This window comes from Talpa europaea (assembly GCF_964194135.1).
Source record: "Talpa europaea genome assembly, chromosome: 1".
Taxonomy (NCBI): domain Eukaryota; kingdom Metazoa; phylum Chordata; class Mammalia; order Eulipotyphla; family Talpidae; genus Talpa; species Talpa europaea.
In genome coordinates, this window is record NC_140073.1 from 4,667,475 (window position 1) to 4,685,601 (window position 18,127).

At 65.6% G+C, this 18,127-nt stretch overlaps 1 protein-coding gene across 1 annotated transcript; it reads left to right on the top strand.

Annotated features, from left to right (window-relative positions):
* Positions 1-349: 349 nt before the first annotated feature.
* On the top strand, positions 350-16,945 carry CDC42BPG (CDC42 binding protein kinase gamma; the record flags this gene model as incomplete). Its single annotated transcript, XM_084252450.1, has 37 exons — positions 350-558; positions 2,989-3,080; positions 3,152-3,235; positions 3,543-3,638; positions 3,879-4,027; positions 4,552-4,645; positions 4,798-4,998; positions 5,122-5,370; positions 5,789-5,868; positions 6,234-6,331; positions 6,433-6,513; positions 7,015-7,121; positions 7,202-7,381; positions 7,667-7,759; positions 7,839-7,960; positions 8,034-8,106; positions 8,330-8,436; positions 8,515-8,629; positions 8,846-8,994; positions 9,088-9,176; positions 9,457-9,509; positions 9,586-9,684; positions 9,775-9,834; positions 10,121-10,226; positions 10,486-10,619; positions 10,703-10,842; positions 10,935-11,016; positions 11,629-11,845; positions 12,636-12,698; positions 12,800-13,399; positions 14,636-14,733; positions 14,806-14,890; positions 15,024-15,144; positions 15,287-15,404; positions 15,574-15,697; positions 15,828-15,913; positions 16,889-16,945. Exons 1-37 carry the CDS (start codon positions 399-401, stop codon positions 16,943-16,945), a joined length of 4,662 nt encoding a protein of 1,553 aa, XP_084108576.1. The 5' UTR covers positions 350-398.
* Positions 16,946-18,127: the final 1,182 nt, after the last annotated feature.

The following is an 18,127-nucleotide window of genomic DNA, read 5'->3' on the forward strand; positions in this document are numbered from 1 at the left end:
CCAGGGCCCGCGGGGGCCGCAGGGCCGGGGCCGGGGCGCGGGGTCGAGAGGGACCCCCAGCCCCGGGGTCGCCCCTCGCCCCGCCCCGCCCGGGCGTTACCCTCTGGGGCCCGCCCCCCCACTTCCTGGCCGGAGTGACCCCGCCCCGCGCGCCTCCGCCCGCCCCCTCCCCGCGCGTCCCCCATTGGCCGGCGCGCACCTGCCCGTCCGTTGGGGGCGGGGCGAGGGCGGGGCGCGCGCCCAGGTGAGGGCGCGCGGCGGCCGCCGAGGAAGGTGACAGCGGGGCGGGCGGAGGGCGGAGGCGGGGGGAGGACGCGCGGACGGACAGGCGGACCGACCGACGGGCGGGCATGCGGGCCGCCCGGCTCTAGCCCGGGCGCGGGGCCCCGGCCGCGGCCATGGAGCGGCGGCTGCGGGAGCTGGAGCGGCTGGCGCGGGGCGAGGCCGGCGGCGGCCCGGGGCTCGACGGCCTCCTGGACCTGCTGCTGGGGCTGCACCACGAGCTCAGCAGCGCCCCCCTGCGGCGGGAGCGCAACGTGGCGCAGTTCCTGAACTGGGGTGAGTGCCCGGGCAGGGCGGGGCGGCCGGAGGGGGGACACCGCGCCGGACCCTCGCCCCCTCCCCCACGGGGAACCGCAGGCTCCCCCCACCCACACCCCGCAGACACCCCGCAGTCGCCTGACACATGCCACCGGACCCCAGGGCCTCAGTCGAGTCACCCCTTACCCTCACTCGGATTCACACTCGCAGCACCTGGCACGTGCCCCCCCCCACACCCCACAAACTTGGTCCAGGGTGTAGATCCCAGATGTGCGTGCATAAAATGGGCTCCACAGGACTTCTCACTGACACGTCACCCCTCACTGCAGCCTGTCACCCCCAGACACACACAGGCCTCCTGGTCTCCCACACGTCACAGGGACATGCTCAGACTCACAGCTCACGCACTCGCCTGCAGACCCTCCAGCCACGCCGGCTGTCACACGCGCTCCGGCTTCCACTCACAGGTTGCAGGTACTGCACACTTTCAGGCGTCCGCCAACACACACTCTCCCACCTTCCTGCACACAAAACCCAGAACCCACCTCAGTCCCTTTGTGCAAGCTGCTGGCCAGGCTGTTCCCCAGAGCCTGGGGCAGGGGGCCCGGCGGGAGGTGGGTCTGCACCCCTCCCTGGTTGATTGAGTCACTGGGAGTGGCTGGCCCAGGGTGACCCTGCGCCCGGTGTGGGCACCGGCGCCAGCCCCAGGGCTCCCTGGTCACGCCCGGCCGGCCAAGGAGGGAGGGCACCGGGCCCGGCCTGCGGGCGGGGTGAGGCCGGTGTTTGCCCAGTGGGCAACCAGCGTTCTTGGCACTCCTGAGCTCCGGGCAGCGCAAGGACCAGCCTGGCACAGCCGGGGGCCTGCGAGCTGGGCCACAAGTTGGCCCCCAGCCCCAGCCGTTTCCTCCTGGTGAGGCCAGCCAGGGGCCCTCCCCTGCTGCCTGCCAGCCTCCCTGGACTCGGGCAGCCCCTGGGTGTGTGTCCGACCATGTTGTCATCCCCCCTGTGATGCCCACACACGTGTGTGTGTTTGCACACATTCGTGCTCCTCCCTGCCTGCCTCTGGCATCTCTGCTGGGACCCCAGCATGGGGGCCTGTCTGTTGACATCGCCCAAGGTAACTCTCAGGGCGGTGACTCACTCCTCTCCTGCCCCAGCTTGTCCCTGCTCCCGCCCGGAGCCCCCGTCCCCGAGGCAAGGCCAGGGGACCCAGCAGCCAGTCCTGGGGGCTTGGACCCTCCTGGCTGTGGGCCCCAGGCCGTGCCCACTGCCTGGCTGATGGGGAGCCACCCCAGCCTCCACTGCCCCTTGGAGGCCCGTGGCTGGGCCTCCCCCGCTACACACACAGACCTGGGAAAGAGACAATTAATTTCTGTAATGAGGTTTCCACACCACCCCTGCTGCGGGGGTTCTGCCTGATAAACCTGTGGAGCAGCTCTCCGTCCCACCCACAGGCCCGCCCAGCTGGCAGGGAGTTTCCCTCCTGGCAGGGGGAAACTGAGGCAGGGACCTGCACTGCAGCTGCCCCCAGCCCCTACCGGTCATCCTTGCATCTCCCCGATGCAAGGGCATCTCCTCGGAACAGCCCCAGTTCCGAGCCGTGGCCCCTCCAGGCCTGGGAAGGGCCTGAAGCGGTTGGAGATGCCCCTCGCGGAGCAGGGACTATGAGGCAGGGGGAGGTTCTTGGCCAGGTGAAGGCTGCGTCCAGAGAGGGAAGCAGGGCTCGGAGTTGTAGGGCTGGGCAGGCCTGGAATCCCGAGAGCTCACACCCTCAGGTGCCAGCGTCAGGCGCCAGGGAAAGGTTTTCTGGCCTTGTTTTTTGAGTCTTGTGAGAACCTGGGCCAACCGTTCTCTGCCTCCAGACCGAGGAGCCCTGCAGGGGCCTGGCCTCCGAGAACCCTGCAGAGCCCCTGTCCTCTGTCCCCCAGGGCTGCCCAGGCCTCTGTGCCCACAGGGTCCCAGGACTGGGGCCCTCAGTTCCTCAGTGGCAGAGAAGCCTCTCTGAGGACAAGGAATGTTGCCCGTCCAGTTTTCCAAGACAGGTCCCAGCCTGGTCCTAGCAGGGGCCCAGAACTGAGTGAGCTGGGAGTGGGAATGGTGTCCCCATCACCCCCAGGGTGACCTGGCCAGTCAGGGTCAGGCCCCAGCCTGAGAAGGACCACAGGTTCCATCCGTCTGAGGGATGGAGGCATCTGGTGTCTGGGGACAAGGGATCCGGGAGCCGTGGATTCAGGGAGGCTTGGGGGCCGAGTGGCCAGGACACCCCCTTCCACACTTCCTAATCATGGACAGGCCTGTGGCTTCTCAGTGCCGTGGCTAGAGGCTGTCCTGGGAAGGTTGTCTGTCTTGGGCCTGGCCCTCTGGGAGTGGCAGCTCCTGGCTTTCGCCCTCGAGGGGGAGCTGGGGCCTCCCTGCAGGTGCCCTGAGCCCCGTGCCCTGTCCCCTCAGCCAGCCCCTTCGTGAAGAAGGTGAAAGAGTTGCGGCTGCAAAGAGATGACTTTGAGATCCTGAAGGTCATCGGCCGAGGGGCCTTTGGGGAGGTGAGCAGGGGCCGGGGGGCGGGAGGAGCGGCCGCACGGGCCGGGCTGATCCCAGTGCTCTGTGGCCTCAGGTCGCCGTGGTGAGGCAGAGGGACAGCGGGCAGATTTTTGCCATGAAAATGCTGCACAAATGGGAGATGCTGAAGAGAGCAGAGGTCAGTGGGATCTGCGGGATGTGGGCACCTGCAGCAGGGCGGGGGGCAGTGTGTGCTGCCCTCAAGGCCTGCAGGCATGGCCGCACCCCCGCCCCCTGCCGCATCCTCCCAGGGAGCCTCTCTTAGAAGCCCGCCGAGTCTCCCTTCCATAATGACCCGGGCGCGGAGCCTGGCAGCGCGGGCTGCTGGGGCTCCCACGGGCCACTCCATTTGAGCTTCCAGACTTAGGAATCTTCTCCTACCCCTGAGCTGGCAAGAGGGATTTCCTGGGTTCTGATCCCCCCCTTGCTCCCCAAACCTGCGGCAGACGGCCTGTTTCCGGGAGGAGCGGGACGTTCTGGTGAAGGGGGACAGCCGCTGGGTGACGGCTCTGCATTACGCCTTCCAAGACGAGGAGTACCTGGTGAGGACCCGGCGCGGCTGGATGGGCTGGCCTGGGGACCAAGGAGAGTGCCCCGAGGGGCCAGGGGTGCTCGGTCCCAGGAGAGAGACCCCCTCCTATGGGGATTCCAGGGTCCAGAGCCTCCTGCTTGAGAGCGGACTGGGAGGCACAGCCCTGCTTTCCCAGGGCCAGAAGGGACCCCCAGGGCTGGCGGGGGGTGGCCCCATCTGACTCTGCCCCCTGCCGCTCTCTGCCCTCTAGTACCTGGTGATGGACTACTATGCTGGGGGGGACCTCCTCACCCTGCTGAGTCGCTTCGAGGACCGCCTCCCGCCTGAGCTGGCCCAGTTCTACCTGGCCGAGATGGTGCTGGCCATCCACTCACTGCACCAGCTGGGCTATGTCCACAGGTGGGGACCCCAAAGCCCGTGGCTCCGTCCAGCCCCGACTGACAGCTCTAGGGACATTGGCTCAGCCCTCACCGCTTGCCGGGCCCTGGGGTGGCTTCTGCGCAGGCGCTTCCTTTGAAGCCTCACACCCAAAACTTACATGATGGGGGCCACTGCCGTCCCCGTTTAACAGGTGAGCAAGTCAGAGCTGAGTGCGGGTGAGCACCCGGCCCCAGGTGACTCAGCTAGTGCACCGGGGGAGCTGGCCCCGCGTCCCTCACAGCCCGCTCTGCTGCCTCCATGGGTCATCGCCGGCCCTCTCTTCCTTGAGGGGCCCAGCGTACCCCACTCTCTTGTGTGGGCCAGGATGCCTGGCTGCCCGCCTCCCCTACTGTGTGCATGCACACACTGTGCTCACATGGGTGGGCAGGAGCACGCGAGTGCCTGCGCGCTCCGGTGTCTGCACGCGCCCATGGACACTCAGCGGGCATGTGGTGAGTGCGTCCACACGCAGGTCAAGCCCGCACCCTCCCGCCCTTCCCTAGGGACGTGAAGCCAGACAACGTCCTGCTCGACATGAACGGGCACGTCCGCCTGGCCGACTTCGGCTCCTGCCTGCGTCTCAACAACAGTGGCATGGTGAGGACCTGCCCGGGGCTGCCCGCGGCAGCGAGAGGCGCCGGGCCTTGCCAGGGGCGCCAGCTCCCGGAGGAAAAGGGCCCGGCCCAGGCGGGGAGCCAGGGCCCGGGAGCGGCAGGCCCACGAGCCTGGTGTCCACCCAACACTCCCAGGTGGACTCGTCGGTGGCAGTGGGGACGCCGGACTACATCTCCCCTGAGATCCTGCAGGCCATGGAGGAAGGCAAGGGCCACTACGGGCCGCAGTGCGACTGGTGGTCGCTGGGAGTCTGCGCCTACGAGCTGCTCTTCGGGGAGACGCCCTTCTACGCCGAGTCCCTGGTGGAAACCTACGGCAAGATCATGAACCACGAGGTCTGGCCGCAGGTCCCGGGGGCCTGGGAGGGCGGCGGGGCTCCCGGGCCCCTGGCGTTGGAGATGCCCGAGTGCGGGAAGGGGCTCCCAGTCACCACCTGCACCCCTTCCCTGCACGCGCAGGACCACCTGCAGTTCCCCCCCGACGTGCCAGAAGTGCCGGCCAGTGCCCAGGACCTGATCCGCCAGCTGCTGTGCCGCCAGGAGGACCGTCTGGGCCGCGGGGGGCTGGACGACTTCCGGAAGCACCCCTTCTTTGAAGGCGTGGACTGGGAGCGGCTGGCAACCAGCACTGCCCCCTACATCCCTGAGCTCCGTGGGCCCGTGGACACGTCCAACTTCGATGTGGATGAGGACACGCTCAACCATCCAGTGAGTGGCAGGTCCCGCCTTGCCCTCGCAGGCCACGGGAACTTCCCCCTCTGGCAGGTCCTCCCAGCTGTTGCTGGGCTGGGGGTGAGGCCTCTGGAGCCCAGAGGCTCATGGGATTTGTGGCTCACCTGGGTTGGTTCACCTGCCCTGAGGTGGGTGGTGACAAGGGAAGGCCTTTGACCTCTGGTGTCATTCTATTAACCTGAGGTCAGACAAGGAAAAACAACTCCCAGAAGCACCTGGGAGACCATACCTCAAGGGGCCTGGGAGCCATCCTTTGAGGCGGAGGCCACGCTGCTCCCCGCAGTTCCCATCTGAGCAGGACGAGGGCGGCACACAGGTCCCTGGGACCTCCTGGGTCTCGGGCCTTAGCCTAGAGCGGTGCCCGGAGACTGACCTGCTCGCCCTCCTCCTGCAGGGGACCCTGCCTCCGCCATCCCATGGGCCCTTCTCAGGCCACCAACTGCCATTTGTGGGCTTCACCTACACATCAGGCAGGTGAGTCTAGGTCCTCCACCAGGAAGCTGGGCACTGCCTGACCTGAAGTGTCCCCTGTCAGGCCCCTGGGGAGGGAACTCAGGGCCCTCCTGGAATCTGCGAGGGACAGGAAGTAAAGGCTGAGCCCTTCGGGATGACCCTGTGCCCCAGGGTCCTACTGAAGCCATGCCCATGCCCCCTCATCCTGCTGCAGCACCCGGCCCTCACCTGTCTGGTCTGATCAGCTTTTCTTCCCAGCACAGAGCCCAGGGCTGGTACCAAGCCAGCCCCAGGGGCTGTAACTTGAAAGAATGAATAATTGGATGGAGGAGAGGGAAGCTTGGGGGGGACATTTCTGCCAACTTCTGTGGCCATGTTCTCCCCAGTCCAGGCTCTGAGAGCAGCTCCAAGCAGGTGGCTGCCCTGGAGCAGAAGCTCCATTGTCTGGAGCAAGAGAAGGCAGAGCTGAGCAGGAGGCTACAAGGTAGGGGAGCCAGCTGGGCCCGGGCAGGTAGGTCTGACCCGGGAGGGGGCCACTGCTGCAGAATGAGCTGCTCACCTTTGGGTTGGGTACTCCCTCTGCAGACGCCCAGCAGACCCCCTCAGATCCTCGGGAGCTGGAACGGCTACGGAAGGAAGTGCAGACTCTACAGGACAGGCTGTCAGGTAGCCCCCCTCACACCCCCAGGCTGAACTGCCTCCCTAGCACACCCGAGTCCAGCCCCAGTTCCAGTCTTGCCCCGCTCTGTCACATGCTATATGACCTCCGGGAAGTATCTTTTTTGTGTTTGTAGAAGAACTGGGGTGCAGGCCAGAGGTGGGGGGGCGGGTGAGCGGATTCACCAGAGACAGAGTAAAGAGCAGAACAGGTGGGTCCACTGAGATCACTGCTGAGGGGAGCAGCGGGGAGACAGGAGGGGTCTGCTGCGCCCCGTGGGCCAGCTCCCTGGCCGGGGATGAACTCAGACCGCAGCGGTGATATCACTGAGACATAACCCCTGGGCCACCAAGAGGCCCCTCAGGGAAGTGTCTTAATCTCTCTGAGCCTGCGTGTAGAAAATGAGCCAAGGAAATCTACCTCCCAGGCTGTGTGAGGGTCCCCTGCAGGAGAGTGCGGGCTGACGCCGGGGCAGTCAGTGAGTGCGGGTCTCTGACAATTCCTGGCAGGGGCGCTGAGGGACGGCATCGCACCCTCGTCCCAGTCGGAGGGGACCCCTGCTGGCGGCCCAGGCCAGGACACTGACCTGCGGCAGGACAGAGACCGACTCTTCCAGGTGAGGGCCTGGTGAGTTGGGCCAGGGGCCAGGGCACCCTGCTAAGAAAGGCCACGCCTGACCTTGACCCTGACCCCCAGGAGCTGGCCGAGGCTCGGGCCGGGCTGCAGGCGCAGGAACAGGAGCTCTGCAAAGCCCGGGCGCACCAGAAGGAGCTGCTGCACAGGCTGCAGGAGGCCCAGGAGAGGGAGGCGGCCACAGTCGGCCAGACGCAGGCCCTGAGCTCCCAGTTGGAGGAAGCACAAGGTGCCCGGAGGGAGGTGAGTGACAGTGCGGGGCACAGCAGCAGGACCCGGCCCCCATGCCCCTCAGCTAGGTTGGAGGGAGCCCTGGCAGCTCTGTGCAAGGTGCTGGGAGCACCCCGTGCCTGGGCACCCCCACGTGACTGGCAGAGTTTGAGTGAGGGGAGGATGGTTAGGGCGGGGCAAGCTGGGATTCACCTCCTCCCGCACGCTGTGGCTGGCACAGCTCCAGAGCCTGTAGCGAGGTGGGCAGAGAGTTGGGGTGGGCAGGTCAGCACTGACCACCTCTGCACCCCATCACAGCTGCAAGCCCAGGTGGCCACCCTGAACCGGGAGTTGATGCGGCTCCAGAAACAGCGGGATCGAAACCTTCAGAGGGAGTCGGCCCCGGTCAAGGTAGGAAGGCCAGGCCTCTGCTGGGGGTAGGACAGCCTGGCTCCTCAGGCCCCTGCCTGACCCTTCTCCATGTCTCAAGACCGTCCATACCACCTCCGAGACGAATGGCGTGGGGTCGCCAGAGGCCGGGCCTCAGGAGGCGCAGCTGAGGAAGGAGGTGGCCGCCCTGCGGGTGCAGCTGGAGCAGGCCCGCAGTCACGGGTGAGCCAGGCGTGAAGTGGGGGCAGGGGGTGGGCCTGAGCTGGGGGTCACCGAGTCACCCCCTCTTTCCTAGGTCCAGCGGGAAAGAGGAGGCTCTGAGCCGGCTACAGGAGGAGAACCGGAGGCTGAGCCAGGAGCAGGAGCGGGTGAGTGGGGAAGAGAGGGGCCGGGCTACACAGACGGACAGACAGTGGGTGCAGGTGGGGAGCCCACAGGGCGGAGGTCAGCGTTGCTCGAATCCCGGGGAGCAGGCTGTCTCTAGCTCCACGGTGCCCGCGGCCCCCTGCGGGTGAGCGAGGGTGGACGCGGGAGGGGCGTCCGGGGAGGTGGGCCCCTGGGGACTGACCCTGCCTTCCCGCCACGCCTCAGCTGGTGGAGGAGCTGGAGCGGGAACAGCAGAGCAAGCAGCGGCTGGAGGGCGAGCGGCGGGAGACAGAGAGCAACTGGGAGGCCCAGATTGCTGACATCCTCAACTGGTGGGTGCTGGGGGCTGGGGCTGGGCCCAGGTGGGGCCGAGGGTCGCAGCCCCTAACCTTGGGGCCCCTTGCCATCAGGGTGAATGATGAGAAGGTCTCCAGAGGCTACCTGCAAGCCCTGGCCACCAAGATGGCTGAGGAGTTGGAGTCCCTGCGGAACGTAGGCACCCAGACGCTCCCTGCCCGGCCACTGGTGAGCCCCAGCGACCCCCTGGGGGAGGGTGCCGGCAGCCCCGCACCTCAGATGATGGGTCGCTGAGCTCACAGATCAGTGACTTGCCTGAGCTCACAGCGCATTGCTGGCAAAGCTGGAGTTGGGCCTGGTGTGGGCAGCAGTGTGCTCTGATGGGAGAGTCCTTGGAGGGCGCCAGGCCCGGGAGGCATCTCACGTGGGCACTCTGGCCATCAGGACCACCAGTGGAAGGCCCGGCGGCTGCAGAAGATGGAGGCCTCAGCCAGGCTGGAGCTGCAGTCGGCCCTGGAGGCCGAGATCCGGGCCAAGCAGGGCCTGCAGGAGAGGCTGACGCAGGTGCAGGAGGCCCAGTTGCAGGCCGAGAGGTGAGACTGGGGGTCAGCGCTGCCCGGGGGCCCTGGCCTCATGCAGAGGGCTGCAGGCGGGCATGGTCACCCGCCTCACCCTGTCTCCCCCAGCCGTCTTCAAGAGGCGGAGAAGCAGAACCAGGGCCTGAGGCAGGAGCTCGCGACACTGAAGGAGGAACTGCACGCGAGGGCGTCCGGGGGTGAGTGGCCATCTGCACTCTAGCCTCAGGGCTACCAAAGGGATCCCACAAGAGCGTTGCAGGACTATGGAGACAAGATTTGGCCCCAGACTCTACTATTTCCCCATTGCCTGTTCCTCAGCCCTTACTAAGGGCCTGCTGTACACTAGGGCCCCCCACAGCCTGTGATCATTTCCCCATTTTACTGAGGTAGAAACTGAGGTCCCTGCTGGCCCCTGGTTCCTCAGGGTTAGGCCGGAGCTGGGGAAGCCCCCCCAGTGCCCATACCCTCTGTTTGCAGACACCAAGCCCTCCAACTCCCTGATTACCTTCCTGTCCTTCCGGAGCTCAGAGGTAAGAGCCAGGTGCGGGGGACTAGCATCCTGGAGAGAGGTGCGGGGCCTTGACTTTGCCCCATCCCGATCCCCAGAAGGATTCCACCAAGGACCCTGGCGTCTCAGGAGAGGCCCTGAGGCCCGGGATGGAGCCAGAGCTGAGGCCGGAGGGCCGCCGTAGCCTGCGCCTGGGGGTGAGGACAGGTGGGAGGTGGGCAGGAAGTGGGGGGGCTGGGTCGTCCTTGCCCTTGCATTCTCACCTATTGGCTGGCCCTCCGCTTCAGGCTGTGTTCCCCAGAGCACCTGCTGCTACCACAGCCCCTGCCGACGGGCCTCCTGCCAAGGTCAGCACCTCGGGGCAGAGCGGGGTGGGTGCCCGAACCTTTCTGCCAGGTTCCCATGGACCATGGGGACCCGCCACAGACCTCAGGGCTGGAGACCATGTTGGGGGAGGTGGCAGTAGTGACGAGCTACAGTGATACCAGGGACTCTTGGGGCACAGAGTGCCCCCTGCCACCTGGTTCAACCCCTGCTTCTGCCTGACACCTCAGGGTGGCTTGGGGGGGTGAATCATGGGGCCCTTGGAGGCCGTGGTCAAGCACGGGTAATGGGCACATCCCCTTTCCCCAGCCTGGCTCACACATGCTGCGCCCCCGAAGCTTCCCATCCCCCACCAAGTGTCTCCGCTGTACCTCGATGATGCTGGGCCTGAGCCGCCAGGGCCTGGGCTGCGACGGTGAGACCCCGCTCCGCTCACACCTGCCTCCCTGTGCGGCCGCAGCCCCGGTGGGAACAGAGGTGGCCCCGCTGCCACTCGCGCCTCCTGGCCGACACCGCCCGCTGCTCCCTGCTCCCTGCTGTCCTCCCTCGGCGGGGCAGTGGGTGACAGGGTGGCTCTGGGCGCCAGGAAGCTGGGCTGGGCATGGCCAGGGTCCTGCTTCCAGGCTGTCCCCGCCCAGCCTCACACTGTCTGCTTTCTCCCGCTTTCTCCCCAGCCTGCGGCTACTTCTGTCACTCAACTTGTGCCCCCCAGGCCCCACCCTGCCCCGTACCCCCTGACCTCCTCCGCACAGGCCTGGGAGTGCACCCTGAAACGGGCACGGGCACAGCCTACGAGGGCTTCTTGTCGGTGAGCTGGGGCCGGGGGCGGTGCAGGCTGGGCGTGGTGAGGCTGAGGGCCCGGCCAGCCCTGCCACACCTGCCTCCCCACAGGTGCCACGGCCCTCGGGCGTCCGGCGGGGCTGGCAGCGAGTGTTCGCCGCTCTCAGCGACTCGCGCCTGCTGCTGTTCGATGCCCCCGAGCCTCGGCTCAGCCCAACCAGCGGGGCCCTCCTGCAGGCACTGGATCTGAGGTGGGTGCCGGGCAGCGGCAGGGGGCAAGGGTTGAGGGGTCAGGCACGGCCAAGGGTAGTATGATGTCTGACCTGCTCCATGGACCTCACAGGGACCCCCAGTTCTCAGCCACCCCGGTCCTGGCCTCTGATGTCATCCACGCCCAATCCAAGGACCTGCCCTGCATCTTCAGGGTGAGAGCCTGGTGGGGAGGCCCCTCCGGGTGACGCTTCTGTCCATCTCCATGGTGACCCCTTTCATCCACCCCCTCGCCCGCACAGCCCCCGCTGGCCCACGCACCTGCGCTCACCCCTCAGCCCAGTGAGCTTCCCGTGCTCGATCGGGCTCTGTTCTGCCAAATGTTTAGGGCCCTTCTAAGGCTCCAGCGTCCTGATCGTGACCTTGAGGCCCCGCCTTCCTGGCCCTGCAGGTCTCCTCAGCCTCCTCCTCAAGCCTCTCTCTGCTCTGACCCCACCTGTTTTCTCGGTTCCCTGGGCACCTTCGCATCCTGCCCAGAGCCGCCAGCCACTCTCTGCCCGCGCTGCTCCTGGCTGCCCCACTCCCCGCTGAGGCTCCTGGGGGCTCACCTTCGTGTTCTCAAAATGCCCGGTCCTTCCTGCTACAACTCTGGTCCCAGGGCTCCAGACCTGCCCGTGTGCGTGGCCGCCAGGTCTGGCTTCTTAACCGCGGGCACCCGCACTGCTCCTGAGAGCCCCGGGGTGCTACCAGGCATCAGCTGATGGCGAGGGGAGGGAGGAAGGCCCCGTCTCCCTGCCCGTCGCCCCCAGCTTGGGTCCTGCCCCCAGGTGACAGCCTCCCAGCTGACGGTGCCCCCCACCACATGCACCGTGCTGCTGCTGGCGGAGAGCGAGGCGGCCCGGGACCGCTGGCTGCGGGTGCTGAGCGAGCTCCAGCAGCTGCTGCAGGACGCGCGGCCGAGGCCCCGGCCAGTGTACGCGCTCAAGGAGGCCTACGACAACGGGCTGCCGCTGCTGTCCAACACGCTCTGCGCGGCCATCATTGGTGAGCTGCTGGGGGCATGGCCCCGGCGGGCGGGGCGGGGGAGGAGTCCAGGGCCCAGGATGGCGCCGCCCCAGCCACAGTCCGAAGGGTCACTGTCACCGCCCCGTGCCTGCATCCCCACGCCGTGGACCCTGCCAGCACACCCCCTCCCCAAACCTCCCGGGCCCGGGGCGCGTCGTGAGCAGCGGCTGGGGGCGCGGTCCTGGCGCTGCCCCTTCATTTCCTTGAGCCTCACTTCCGCGTTTTTCTAAAAGAATCTCAAGCAAGAGAACAGGGCAAAGACTAGTTGGAGACGGTGGGTGTTTTGGTTCCGGCTTACCAGCAACGGGGTGACCGGGGGGAGGCTCACACCAGCTCCCGTGGGAGCCCAGTGCTGGACGTCTCCCCGGAACCACCAGGGTGGGAGCCACAGCCAGGACTGCGGGTCCCCCAGGTCGGGAGCAGGGATTGCCGTGAACAGGGGGCTCTGCTTAACTCTCGCCCGATTCACATGGTCTCTTCCCAGTGCCACAGCTGCTCTGTGGCAAAGGTGCCCTCATCATCCCCGCTTCACATGTGGGGAAACTGAGGCTCTGAGAAGCGACGTGACTTACCCCAAATCTTACAGCTCAGGCTGGCGGGTCTCACCCGCTGGGCCTTCCCCATTCTAGTTAGTTCAGACTCTGGGGGACAAGGGTCCAGTGACGCAGGCACAGCGGTTTGCTGTCAGGAGATGCTGATGCCCACACGGCCAGGGGGCTGCCCTCCCGCGGCCAGGTGGCCCCTCTGACCCTGACCCTTCCCTCTCCAGACCAGGAACGGCTTGCTCTGGGCACCGACGAGGGTCTGTTTGTGATCCACCTGCACAGCAACGGTACGTGCCTGCTGGGCCGGGGATCAGCCAAGGCGAGGGAGGACGGGCTGGGGCTGCACTTCACCCACCTGTGGTGACCCTCTCCCTCCCCAACCCCGCAGACATCTTCCAGGTGGGTGAGTGCCGGAGGGTGCAGCGGCTGGCGGTGAGCCCCACCGCAGGCCTCCTGGTTGTGCTGTGTGGCCGTGGCCCCAGCGTGCGCCTCTTCGCCCTGAGTGAGCTGGAGAGCGTGGAGGCAGCTGGCACCAAGATCCCCGAGTCTCGAGGCTGCCAGGCGCTGGCAGCCGGGCGCATCCTGCAGGCCCGCACCCCCGTGCTCTGCGTAGCCGTCAAGCGCCAGGTGCTCTGCTACCAGCTGGGCCCCAGGCCCGGGCCCTGGCAGCGCCGCATCCGCGAGCTGCAGGCCCCCGCACCTGTGCAGAGCCTGGGGCTGCTGGGCGACCGGCTGTGCGTGGGCGCGGCCGGTGCCTTCTCGCTGTACCCGCTGCTCAACGAGGCTGCGCCCGTGGCCCTGGGCGCTGGCCTGGTGCCCGAGGACCTGCCACCATCCCGTGGGGGCCTGGGGGAGGCGCTGGGAGCCGTGGAGCTCAGCCTGAGTGAGTTCCTGCTGCTCTTCACCACTGCCGGCGTCTACGTGGACAGCGCTGGACGCAAGTCTCGCATTCAAGAGCTGCTGTGGCCGACGGTGCCCACAGGCTGGGGTAAGGCCTGGGAAGGGAGCAGCGCGGGTGGAACCGGCACCTCCAGTGTGGCCCACACATGTGACAACAGGGTCCCTCCCAAGCTCCTGAGCTTGGCCTCGGAGGCCGGTGTGTTCCCTCCAGGCCGACCACATCCCACTCTGCCCTCCAGGGTCCTTCTCTCCCGTGTCCTAGTCGTGTCCCCCGGCTGCACTGCTCCTCTTGTTGTATCCGGGCCCACTCTTACCCGAGCCCAGACAGCTACGTGTCCCCAGCCCAGAGTGGGCGGGCCCCCCTTAAATGGCACAGGAATTGCTGTCACTGTCCCTGGGTTATGTGTCGCTTAACAACATTGCCGTCGACCCTCCACCCCTTGCGGGCGGGTGGCCCGACAGGCTGTGGCAGGGAGGCCAGGCGTGCGGCCGGCCCCGCCACCTGGACTGGGGCAATTGCACAGCGTGGCCTTTACACAACATTGACTATAACGTGTCTCAGAATCCCTGCGTTAGGCGACGTGACTTTATTGCTCTCGTGCTCCCTGCCCGGCCCTCCCCCATCGCTGGTCCTTTGCTTCCCCCTCCCCCTGCTTCAGACCTCTGCCCTGGCTCTTAGCACCTGCCCGTAATGACTGGTGTGCACTGGAGCGTGCACCCGGCACAGGCAAACACACCCAGGGGCTATGACTGTGGGAAGGAAGGAGGGAAAGCTTGATTGACTGAATAAATTCATGCACTAACTGGGCAGTGAGGGCCTCTGGCACGTCCACAGGGAGCCGATGTGGTGGGGTGGGCTGGGAGGGAGGGACAGAGCTCCTTGGGTGAGCAGTGGCTCTTTTGGGGTGGGGCCTGTGGCTTGGGTACAGCACAGATAAGCTTGGGCCCAGGTTGCCTGGGGCTGATTCCTGCCTCCCTGCCACTGGGCGACCTTGGCCACCACCTAGCCTGGGCTTCTCGGCCTCCGCCTGTAAGTTAGAGCTGAGAATGCTACTTGCCCAGAGCTGTTTGAGAAGTAAGAGAGAAAAAATATGCGAAGTGGCTGGAACTATGGCTGGCACGGCACCCAGGGAGGCTCCTGATGCTTATCGCTGGCTTGTTGCGGAGTTGGGTGGGGCAGCTGGGAGAGCCTTGGGCAGCAGCCGGGTGGGGTGTGGAAGCCGCTGTGTTGCGTTGGGGCACAGGGTGTTCCGTGCTATAGGGTGTTCGGAGAGGTGCCTGGCTGGCCGGGGTGGCACAGCAAAGCCGGTTTTGCTCCGTGCAGGGTACACAGCCCCCTACCTGACAGTGTTCAGCGAGAACGCCATGGATGTGTTTGATGTGAGGAGAGCAGAATGGGTCCAGACGGTGCCCCTCAAGAAGGTGAGGGCCTGCGCAGACCATGGGGCCCGTGGGGTGGGGTGCCCGGGGTGACCTCTGTGCTTGCTGCCTCAGGTGCGACCCCTGAACCCAGAGGGCTCCCTGTTCCTCCATGGCACCGAGAAGGTCCGCCTGACCTACCTCAGGAACCGGCTGTCAGGTGAGGGGCCGTGTGCGCGCCTGGGTGTTCACCTGACCGTTCACCTGAGCACACGTGCGGGCGGGCGCCCCTGCGCCCCTGGCTGGGACCTCGGGGGCTGTGGGCACCGCCCAGCATTCTGCTTCTCCCACAGAGAAGGACGAGTTCGACATCCCCGACCTCACAGACAACAGCCGGCGCCAGCTGTTTCGCAGCAAGAGCAAGCGCCGCTTCTTCTTCCGCGTGTCAGAGGAGCAGCGGCAGCAGCAGCGCAGGTGAGCGGCGGGGCCTCCCATTCTTGGGGTGGGTGAGCCACCAGGGCGGGGGGGGGGGGGGCGGTGGCTGGAGTCCTGGGGAGGAGCGTGGCAGAGGGGGCACCTCAGCTCCGCCCCACCCTTACACCCCCTCCGCCCGCAGGGAGATGCTGAAGGACCCTTTTGTTCGCTCCAAGCTCATCTCATCGCCCACCAACTTCAACCACCTGGTGCACATGGGCCCTGCTGACGGGAGGCCCAGCATCAGGGCCCTGGCCCCGGTGAGTAGCCCATGGCAAGCCTCCCTGGAGAGGCTGAGCCAATCACTGGCCCCTCACCGGCCTCTGCTTCCTTACCCACGGCCCAGAGCCCCAGCCCTTGGACCTCAGCGGTTCTTCAGGCCTGGCCCGGGGGCCGCGCTCCCTACCCTTCCGCACTGTGCCCCAACAGGCTCGCGAAGAGAATGGCCGAGGTGCCCGCGGCTCTGGCCCGCAGCGACCCCACAGCTTCTCCGAGGCCCCGCGGCGCCCAGCCTCCATGGGCAGCGAAGGGCTGGCTGCAGCCGCGGACCCCAGTAAGGATAACGCGACAGCCTCCAGTACCTCCATGTTCCCTCTCCCCTCCCCCAGACCCAGACGCCACCCTCTTTGGAGACCTCACATCTGACCTTAGATTTTTGTCTCCCCAACCTGCTCCTGGAGCAGTGAAGCGGAAACCGTGGACATCTCTCTCCAGCGAGTCTGTGTCGAGTCCCCAGGGATCGCTGAGCCCTGCCGCCTCCCTGACACAGGTGAGCAGTGGGGTCGTCCCCTGGCCCCCCATTCAACGGACTGGCGCTTCTGTGCTAAGCTCTGCCCTGGGACCCAAGCTGAACCTATCCCTGCCCTGGACCCTAAGAGATGCGGCTTTTTCTCCCCGACAGGGGCCCCCAGCAGGCGGGCCTAGGTAGAAGTCTGGCTCCAGCTGGCCCAGTCTGCTCAGGAGGTGCCCAGCCTCCCTGGGTTTGTCTTGACTGCAAATTAAAGTGATTATGGGGAGACCCGTCCTGAAGGGGTGCGACACCCCAGCAGTGCCTGGCACATGGGGAGAAGGGCTGTACCAGAAGGGGAGCTCTTGGGACTCTTAACAGATGCCCTACCCTGGGGGTGGGGAGGGCCAGAGAAGAGCAGTCTGTTCTCCTGGGGACTGGGAAGACCCAGGGGCTGCTGGGAAGGCTCCCACTCTCCTGCAGCCACATCCCAACTGCTGCACCCTGCAGGCACAGCAGGCCACTCAGAGCCCTGGGGCTGGCCTTGCTCTTTTGCCCCTTCAGGCTCTTCCCCTGCTGGCCTCCAGGCCCTCAGCTTTGAAGGCCTTTTCGCGTCCTCAAATCTGATTAAAAATCAGCCTACCCTCAGGCCCTGCACCTTTATGACCTTCACCCAAAACCGCGGGTGGTCATTGCCCCCTGGGACTGGAGCCACCTTTGGTCCCCCCCCTCCCCCCACTGCTTGTCCATCCTGCTGCGCTGGGTGCCAGCCCTCCCTTGTTGCTCGGGGTCAAGTTTGTCCTTGGCCCCTGAGTAAAGCATGTTTGTTGATTGAATGAAGAATGGAATGAACAAACACAGGGACTTCGATTTGGGTTTCAAAGTAAAGTAGGAGTTCCCAGATTCTTTTCCTGTACTGTCCCCGTCTGGCCTCCTCCACGGGCCCTGCTGCAGCAGCCGAGGGGCTCTGCGGGGCCTCTGGGAGTCCTAACTTACTTGCTTCTCCTTCCCCTCCAGGTCTCAGAACGGCCCCGGAGTCTCCCTCCAGCCCCTGAATCAGAGAGCTCCCCTTGACACGCTCCGGCAGGGCCCACCCTGATCCCAGGACAGAGAGACGTGAAGGAGCAAAGAGCCTGAGGAATGCTACGCTCCGGCTGGTCCGGGACATGTGAAAATTTGGACTCAGGGGGGCAGTGGCTGGGAGGTTTCCCTGGGCTCTTAGGGTTCTGGGGTTCTGACTTCCAGCCCTCATCCCACCTTTCCAGTCTGCCCTTAGCCCCAACCTGGGAAAGCCTCTGAAAGTAGAATGGCCCCCCTTTTGCCCGGGGCGCCCCTCTGTCCTGGGGTGATTGTGCCAAAGTTCTTATTTCCAGTGCCAAGTCCCAGGAGGCTTAAGAGTCAAGATGAGGGATGAAGAAGGGCTGGGTCCCTGGGGGACCATCTGGCTCTGTACTGTTCAGCCCTAGGTGAGGCCACGTCTCTGCTCAGGGGCAGGTGGGAATGCAGGTGCTGATCCAGAGGAAGGGAGACTAGAGAAGCAGGGGGAGGGATGTCGGTGAAGGAGATGGGGAAGAGGCTGAGAGAGGAGAGGAAGTGGAGAAGCAGGTGAGACTGGTGGGACGCAAGTGGAAGCAGCCAAAGGAGGAGAGGGAGGAGGGAGAGGGCAGAGGAAGAGCAGGAGGGGGGGCTGGGAAGAGAACTCTGGCTGGCTCCTCTCTGGGGAGGAGCTGGTGGGCTGGGCACGGAGGAATCCTTGAAGCAGCTGACTGTCATCGAGCTGCCCCGCCCTGCCCCGGGGAGGTGATTCCTAGACAGGGAGGGGATGGGAGGGTATTTATAAGGGCTACTTGGTGGGAGACAGGCACCGGTGGGGACCACTGGGGGGTCTCCAGGCACACTCTGGCCCTTCCCCCAAAAGGGGAAGGTCCTTTTTCTCAAAGTTTCAACCAGCTATGTATTAGGGGATGATAGGGGGGCATTTTATTATTGATCACAGTCATTATTGTTATTATATTACTATTTTTATTAAACTTCCCCCTACCGATGAGTAGAGGGCAAAATAAGTATTTATCTCCTCAAATGCCACATTCCCAGGAGGGAACTTGATGCTCTGTGAGGCAGAAAGAAACCAATAAAGATCACTTTGTAAACTGCCGACCTCTTTGCCTAATCTGTACTGGGGTTCAGAAATTGGGGATGATCTGTTGTTTAAGTCACCAGCTTTGTGGTACAATTGTGTCGTAAACGTTCTTCTTG